The sequence below is a fragment of the Mus pahari genome, chromosome X, assembly GCF_900095145.1.
Source record: "Mus pahari chromosome X, PAHARI_EIJ_v1.1, whole genome shotgun sequence".
NCBI classification, from domain to species: domain Eukaryota; kingdom Metazoa; phylum Chordata; class Mammalia; order Rodentia; family Muridae; genus Mus; species Mus pahari.
The window spans coordinates 63,872,619-63,882,030 of NC_034613.1; the positions used below are offsets into that span (position 1 = coordinate 63,872,619).

General features: G+C 40.3%; 1 protein-coding gene across 4 annotated transcripts in view; it reads right to left on the bottom strand.

Moving 5' to 3' along the window:
- F8 (coagulation factor VIII) overlaps nt 1-9,412 on the bottom strand; it is a 195,254-nt gene that overhangs the window by 112,362 nt on the left and 73,480 nt on the right. For all 4 annotated transcript variants that reach the window (XM_029534480.1, XM_021188046.2, XM_029534481.1 and 1 more), the window contains one exon: nt 4,011-4,220. In XM_029534480.1, coding sequence (XP_029390340.1) covers nt 4,011-4,220 — 210 coding nt within the window. The remainder of the gene's footprint in view (nt 1-4,010; nt 4,221-9,412) is intronic.

Genomic DNA, 9,412 nt, shown 5'->3' on the forward strand with positions numbered 1-9,412 from the left:
AACTGCGTCCCTTCTCCAGGCCGCCCTCTAACCTTCCAGTTCAGACCTGGGAGACTGCTCCTGGGCAGACACCTCTCCTCGGGCGGGAAAAGGCCCCGAATGCCGGACCAAGCCTTAGTACTGCTCTCGGGCGCACACCCCTCCTCGGGTGGGAAAAGGCGCTGGATGCCAGGGGCCCTGGTCTCTTCTTAATCACTGCTAATGTCTAAGCTCCAGCTAACCATCATCAACTGTCAGAGTAGTCCCTTCTATTTTTGACTCTAAGGCCAGAGCCACATGGCTGAAGCTGCTGAATTCTTCTTGCTGGTGCTAGAACATGGCCCCTCCCCTTGTTCTATTATTTCATTGTCACCAGCTTTCCAATTCCTTCATGGACTAAGCCTGGCTGTCCTGGAACCTTGAACTCAGAGATCTGCTTCTCTCTCTCTCTCTCTCTCTCTCTCTCTCTCTCTCTCCTCTCTTTCTCTCTCTCTCCCTCTATCTTTATCTCTATCTCTCCCTCTCTCATAAAGGTGTGAACTACCATGCCTGGACTAAGCTTTTCATATCCACTATTCCTCAAGATCTGGATCAAAAGCCTGTGTTCATCTCTGGATGAAGTTCATTCCAGATTAAAAGTACACATGAAAATAGTAACCAACTAGTAATAATGTCTAACATGATATAACCATTCCTTGTTAAATGACAAACACATAAACAATAATCTTAGCTGGGTGGGATTTTGCCCCAAAGTCACCAGTCCCTTAATCTGTTCATCTCCTTGAACACAGGATTCAGCTCCATTGCACTTCCTAAGTCTTCTAATTACTTGAACCGTACATTTTGTATTTTTCTTTTCTAACTTTTCTACACATGAGCAAAATTCTATTCATGAGAGTAAACCACAGCACAGAGTTTAAACTTGGTTGACTTTTATGTTTTGTCAATGCAATTAATCTGGTGAATCTCTTCACCTTAGCCTCAGACAAGGGCAAAAAGCAGCTACAATATTCACCAAAATATCACAAGAAGAGTCTCTAGGTCACATACTAAAATTTTTCTCCTCTGAAGCATCTAGATCTAGGACTGCATAGATCAAATCATCCTCAGCACCACTATCTTCCATATTCCTATTAGGATGGCCCATTAAGTCCCACTGAAAGCATTTCATTACTCTCCAAATCCTAAGTCCAAATCCACATTTCTCCAAATAAAAACATGGTCAGGTCTGTCATTGCAATATTGCAAACCATGGTATCAAATTCTGTTTTGGTTAGGGTATCTATTGCTATGAAGACACACCATAATGAAGGCAATTCACATAAAGAACAATGTTTAATTGGGGCTAGCTTACAGGTTCAGAAGTTCAGTCCATTATCATCAAGGCAGTATGTATGGCAGTCTCCATGCAGGCATGGTGCAGGAAGAGCTGAGAGTTCTACATCTTCATCTGAAGACATAGAGGAGAGAACTGTCTTCCAGGCAGCTATGAGGAGGGTATAAAAGCCCAAGTGCCTGGTCTACCAAGTGAGTTCCAGGACAGCCAGAGCTATACAGAGAAATCCTGTCTCGAAAAACAAACAAACAAAACAAACAAACAAACAAACAAAAAAAAAACCCAAGTGCACAGTGACACACTTTCTCCAACAAAGCCATACCTAATACAAGAAGGCCATACCTCCTAATAGTGCCACTCCCTGGGCAAAGCATATTCAAACCACCACAGTTTCTCCCTGTATCCTGGATGTTCTGGAACTCACTCTGTAGACCAGGTTGGTCTGTAATTCATAGAGATCTGCCTGCTTCTGCCTCTCACATGCTATGATTAAAGGCATTCACCACCACTGCCAGACCAAAGTATCTATTCTTTATGCTATTAGATTAAGATATAAGAGCTAATTATAATGTTTTTTCATTTATATTTAGTCACATTTGTAATGAAGAAAGCTGTATTACAAAAGTTCAGGCAATCTTATTTAACTAAGTACAAAAGTCTCTTCCTTTTCCCCCAGTTCTTGCTCATTTTGAGACTGGCCTTTTTTAACCGCTGGCTAGTGTGAAACTTGCTGTGTAGACTAAGCTGGCCTCAAATTCAGAAATCTGCCTTCTGAATACTAGATTACAGGGAGGCATTAATACACCCCACATTTAACCAAAGTATTTCTGGATTAGTATTCTAAATTAATATAAAAAACTACATGTCTATAATCTCAGAGAGTTGGAATATAGAGACAAACAGTTCTGTAGAGTTCATTGACCAAATGAATTCAAGGTTCAATGAGAGACGTTGTCTCAGAAAACAAGGTGGAACTGAAAAGGATCACCTTCTCAAACATGGAAGACTTTTTCTTTGACTAAAAGGATTCTACCAAGAGTGGTTTTATAACTATGGCCTGGAATGAGCTTTCTAAAACAGAGATGAGAGAGAAAGAGAGAGAGAGAGAGAGAGAGAGAGAGAGAGAGAGAGAGAGAGAGAATGAGAATGAATATTATATGAAATGTGAAGAAACTTTATAAGTTAACCAAACTGGAAAACTAGAAGGGACAACAGTAATCAATAAAACAAGTAAAAACAAATCTGATTTGAATATGCTTGGCCCAGGGAGTGACACTATTAGGAGGTATGGCCTTGCTTTAGCCATAGAAGGTGTGGATTTGTTGGAAAAAGTGTGTCACTGTGCACTTGGGCTTTTACACCCTCCTCCTAGCTGCCTGGAAGACAGTCCTCTCCTCTTAGTCTTCAGATCAAGATATAGAACTCTCAGTTCCTCCTGCAGCATGCCTGCCTGGAAACTGCCATGCTTACTGCCTTGACGATAATGGACTGAACCTCTGAACCTGTAAACCAGTCCCAATGAAATGTTGTCATTTATAAGAGTTGCTTTGGTCATGGGGTCTCTTCACAGCTGTAAAATCCTAAGAAAAATTATGTGTGTGTGTGTGTGTGTGTGTGTGTGTGTGTGTATGAGATATATATGATATATACATATACGATTTTATATATATATATATATATATATATATATATATATATATATATATATATAACTATAGAGGGAGAATAGAGACAGGATCAGATAAAGTACTTAAAGAGCTTGACAAGTATTTTTCATAATTAATGTCACACCAAATTATATAATGAGGTAAGACATCTTCACACAAAATAAACTAAGGCCTTCTGTGTGCACATATGTACAAGTGTGTATGTCCATCTTTGTCTATTTGCCTGTCTGTCTCTCTGTCTCTGTTCGTCTCTCTAAACATAATATTCAAACTACTTAAATCAGAATGAAACAATGCTTGATGGTGTCCAGATTAAGGGAAGCCAGCAAAAATGGTGTCAGTAAATGAACAGAACTAAAGATTGTTTCTTGGAAGCATGTTTCAGTAGCAAAGTAACCAACTTCATGGTTGGTGATGAAAAATCTAAGTCAAGGTTTAGAAATTATTGGTAAAATAGATCCACTAGTACCATTTAACAAAAAGAATTAAAATTTGACTTAGGTTAAATAAGGGTTTTGTTTGTTTGTTTTTACAGTAAAGGCTAGTTTGAGGCTTTTATTTGTTTTTCAATGTAGAGAATTTAATCCAGGAATTTATGTGTGCTAGGCAAGCACAGTAGTACTGAACCACAATATTGAGTTGGTGCTGTTATTTTTATATTACCACTTTCTACAGTGTCTGGCATATAGAAGATCCTTAATAAATCTCTTAAAAGAATAAATGAAATACGTACATTTGAAAGCATATTATACATAAGGATTATATGCAAAGGTACAGATGATAGCATTATTTACAAACATACTAATAAAACTTAGAAGAAATATCTGATATGTTTATGTGTTTGTCTTTATTGTCTGTACCACAACCAAGTTCTAAGCCCTTCGTTCTTCATTAAAATAGTTTACAATTACAAAAGCCACATATCAAAGTCACTTGATATATTTACTGTCTGCCTGAATTTGAGGGACAGGCAAAAGAACAATGAAGCAATCACAGTTGTTAGTGAAAGGATAATATAAGTAACTAACCTGGATTTTCCATCGACATAAAGACAGTTTCTCCTGAGAATGGGAACAGGGTAAGTGTATCTTCGTAGACCATTTTGTGTTTGAAAGTATATCCAGAGAAGAAGATAGATAAGAAGTCTGTCTGTGCTCCAACACTGAGAATGTACCAGTACGCCACCTCATGCAAACAAACTGTCAACTCCAAGCTATCAAAAACATAGCCATTGATGCCTGCAAAAGCAATTGAGAATAAGTGGTTTTGTTGTATCCTTGATTTGTCATTTTGGATATGATTGTTAGGATACAATTAGAAATTAATATATACTATGTCTTTTACCTTACCACTGACTACAGTTACCAATCAGGTAAGTGATTAATATTTAATCACCCAACTCCAATCCCAAAGTGAGGAGAGTCATATAGCATCATGTAAGAAGAGAGTTGGGTCCTTTATGCTTGGTCCTTTCTGTTGGGGCAGACTTCTACTAGTCTTCTTCCCTGAAGACACCAAATCCTGAGCCATCCAAGAAAATCTGCTGCATTCAGAGCAGTTGCTAAGAACCCTCCCGAAGTCCCACAGCTGCCACTGGGAGCCCAGTAGACTCAGGACCCATAACCCCCACCCCCAACCCCTGTTAGCTGAATACCACTCCCATTCTGCCTGATCCTTTCTGCCGGGGGCAGATTGCTAGCTAGTCTGCTCCCTTAAAGACACCATATTCTGAGACATCCCAGGAGATCCACTGCACTTAGGGTTACTGACACCACAGCCTGAGTCATACCAGGAGATCTGTTGCACACAGGGCAGCTGGCATCCCAGGAGATTTGCTACACACAGGGTAACTAATACCGCAGCCTGAAAGCATACCAGGAGATCAGCTACACACAGGGCAACTGAGCAACTAAAGACAACACAGATTGAAGGCATCCCAGGAGCTCCTCTGTATACAGGGCAATAGATACCACAGTCTGAAGACCTCTAGCAGGCTCTGTGGCATGCAGGGCAACTGACCCAACAGACTGAAAGGTCCCTGGAGTTCAGCTGCACACAGTGAAACAGAAACCACAGGCTGTAACCAACCCCCCTGGCCCTCATTGAACATCTTCACACAGGACAACAGCTTAAATGCTCTTCTGAAAATCCATCTGAAGGCCTCCCAGGAGATCTACTGCAGCTTCTCTGCCCCTATGAAGAGCCCCTAGTTGGAAAGCCCCATAGGTGGTCCGCAACAGCCAGGACCCAGAGGCCTACCAGGAGACCTGAAGCAACCCAGGAAAAAAAGGAGGAAGATACCAGACAGAGTTACCTAAACCAGCAAACATCAGAGAAAACCAGACAGCGAGAGGCAAGTGCAAGACCATAACCAACAAAAGCCAATATACATGAGCATCATCAGAACCCAGTTCTCCCACCACAGCAAGCCCTGAATACACCAAAACATCTGAAAAACAGGAAACTGACCTAAAATCTTACCTCATGAAGACACTAGAAAGCCTGGCGTGGTGGCATATGCCTTTAATTCCAGCACTCAGGAGGCAGAGGCAGGCCAATTTCTGAGTTCAAGGCCAGCCTGGTCTACAGAGTGAGTTCCAGGACAGCCAGGGCTATATAGAGAAACCCTGTCTCAAAAAACGAAGAAGAAGAAGAAGAAGAAGAAGAAGAAGAAGAAGAAGAAGAAGAAGAAGAAGAAGAAGAAGAAGAAGAAGAAGAAGAAGAAGAAGAAGAAGAAGAAGAAGAAGAAGAAGAAGAAGAAGAAGAAGAAGAAGAAGAAGAAGAAGAAGAAGAAGAAGAAGAAGAAGAAGAAGAAGAAGAAGAAGATACTAGAGTCCTTTAAGGAGGACATAAATAAGTCACTGAAATAAATACAGAAAAACACAGATAAATAGGTAGAAGCCCTTAAGGAGGAAGCAAGAAAGTCCATTAAAGAAATGGAGGAAAACACAATCAAACACTTGAAGGAAATGAATAAAGCAGCTCAAGGCCTAGAAGTGGAAGTAGGAACAATAAAGAAAACAAAAAAGGAGGGAAACCTGGAAATGGAAAACCAAGGAAAGAGGTCAGGAATTACAGAGGGAAGTATCACCAACAGAATACAAGAGAGAAGAGAGAATATCAGGTATAGAAGATGCCATAGAATGTGGGACTGTGACAGGCACCTGATTTGGGGAACATGGCTTGCCTTTCCACCCTTTGTAGATTTCTTTATTGGGTAACCAGAGAAAGCCCCATTCAACCAAAATAGGCTAACAATGGGATGGGCTTTCTAATAAGGAGCCGCATCTTACTTCCCGCCAGAAGGCCATCCTGTGCTCAAGCCACAGACCTGACCAAGGACTATCGCCCAAATAAGAACCATCCAGTGTCCCCTATCTCCCTGCCCTCTCCTCCCTTCATCGCCAGGGCCAAGTACCACCCAAGAGCCCCTAATCTGTTCTCAGCTCCTCCATAGTATCCAGCATAGGATGCCAGAAGCTGAAAACCTGGTACCTGGGGCTACCCCTTGTCCCATAGCCAGACACCTACCAGGAGTCACATGGAAAGCATGCACAGTCCTCCCACGTTTGCCTGCCCACAGCACCTGAACTCTGGCTGGACACTGGTTCTCTCCCACTCCCCTCTTTCCCCAACAGCATCACAATAAAAGAGACTGACACAACTGTCAATGAAACTTTAAAACATAACAACCTTCTAACCCAAAGCATCCAGGAAATTCAGGACACAATGAAAAGACCAAATACAAGAAAAACTGGATTAGAAGAGAATGAAGATTCTCGTCTCAAAGGACCTGAAAATGTCTTCAACAAAATCAAAGAGGAAAACTTCCCCAACCTACAGGAATAGGTGGCCATAAAGGTACAAGAAGCCTATAGAACACCAAATAAATGGGACCAGAAAAAAAAATCCTCTCATCACATAATAATCAAAACACTAAGTGCACAGAACAAAGAAAAATATTAAAAGCTGCAAGGGAAAAGGGTCAAGTAACATAAATAGGGTAGACCTATCATAATTACACCAGACTTCTCAACAGAGATTATGACAGCCAAAAGAGCTTCATCAGAGGTCATGCAGACTCTAAGAAAACACAAATGCCAGGCCAGGATACTATACCCAGAAAAACTCTCAATCAACGTAGATGGAGAAACCAAAATATTCTAGGAGAAAACCAAATTCAAACAGTATCTATCTACCAATCCAACCCTACAGAGGATCCTAGAAGGAAAACTCCAACACGAGGTAGGTACCTGCACCAAAGAAAGGACAAGATATTAAGCATCTCACAACAAAACCAAAAGTAGAGAACCACAGCACATAAAGCCATCTATAAAAACAAATATATCAGGAAGCAACAGTCACCTCTCTTTAATATCTCTCAATATTAATGGACTCAACTCACCTACAAAAAGACATAAGCTAACAAACTGGATACACAATCAAAATCCAGCATTTTGCTGCATACAATAAACACACCTCAATAACAAACACAGACACTATCTCAAAGTAAAAGGATGGAAAAAGGTCTTCCAAGCAAATGGTTCCAAGACACAAGCTGGAGTTGACGTCCTAATATACAATAAAATAGAATTTCAACCTAAAGTTATGAAGTGTGATGAGGAAGGATACTTCATATACATCAAAGGGAAAATCCACCAAGAGAAAGTCACAAGTCTGAGCATCTATGCCCCTTTCTTAGCCTGTTGGTTTAAGGGCATTAGAAGCCCAAAATGACTAGGGGGAAGTCTGAGCTTCTGGTTCAATGGAATGTTTGTTGTAGCTCCTGGTAGGAGCACTCCCCCCTCTGGAGCCAAAACTTCTAGGCAAGAGAACCCACATTCATGAAAGAAACTTTACTAAATCTCAAAACACACATTTAAGCCCACACAATAATAGTGGGAAACTTCAACACCCCACTCTCACCAATGGACAGGTCATTGAAACAGAAACTAAACAGAGACACAGTGAAACTAATAGAGGTTATGAAACAAATGGATTTAACAGAGATCTACAGAACATTTCACCCTAAAACAAAAGAATACACCTTCTTCTCAGCGTCTCATTGTACCTTCTACAAAATTGACCATGTAATTGGGCACAAAACAGGTCTCAACAGACACAAGAAGACTGAAATAATTCCATGCATCCTATCAGATCACCATGGACTAAGGCTGGTTTTCAATGACAAAAAAAAAAAACCAAAAAAAACAGACAACTCAAATACCCATAGAAACTTAACAATTTTCTACTCAATGATAACTTGGTGAGGGGAGAAATAAAGAAATTAAAGACTTCCTGGAATTTAATGAAACTGTTGACACATCATATCCAAACCTATGGGACACAATGAAAGCAGTGCTAAGAGGAAAATTCATAGCACTAAGTGCCCTGGTAAAGAAACTCAAGAGATCTTACACTAGCAACATAACAGAATACCTGAGAGCTCTAGAACAAAATGAAGCAAACCACAAAAGAGGAGTAGAGGTAAGAAATAGTCAAACTCAGGGCAGAAAGCAACCAAATAGAAACAAAGAAATCAATACAAAGAATCAACAAAACCAAAAGATGGTTCTTTGAGAAAAATCAACAAGATAGATAAAGCCTTAGCCAAACTAATTAAAGGGCCAAGAGGCAGTAACCAAATTAATAAAGTCAGAAATGAAAAGGGAGACATAACAACAGAAAGGGAGGAAATTGAAAAAATCATCAGATCCTACTGTAAAAGTCTATACTCAACAAAACTGGAAAATCTAGATGAAATGGATGGTTTTCTAGACAGATACCACATACCAAACTTAAATCAAGAGCAGGTAAACTATCTAAAAAGGCCCATATCACACAAAGAAATAGAAGAAGTCATTAAAAACCTCCCAATCAAAAACAGCCCAGGGCCAGATGGATTTAGTGCAGAATTCTACCAGACCTTCAAAGAAGATCTGATACCAATTTTCCTCAAACTATANNATAAAATAGAAACANAAGGAATACTACCTAACTTGTTCTATAAAGCCACAATTACTCTGATACCTAAATTACACAAGGACCCAACCAAAAAGGAGGACTTGAGACCAATCTCACTTATGAATATCGATACAAAAATACTCAATAAAATTCTTGCAAACCAAGAACACATCAGAACCATCATTCACCATTATTAAGTAGGTTTCATCTAAGGGATGCAAGGCTAGTTCAATATAAAAAAAATCCATCATTCCCCATCTGGGGATCCATCCCGTCATCAGCCACCAAACCCAGATACTATTGCACATGCCAGCAAGATTCTGCTGAAGGGACCCTGATATAGCGGCCTCTTGTGAGGCTATGCCAGTGTCAGGCATACACATAAGTGGATGCTCACAGTCAGCTATTGGATGGAACACAGGGCCCCCAATGGAGGAGCTAGAGAAAGTACCCAAGGAGCTGTTGG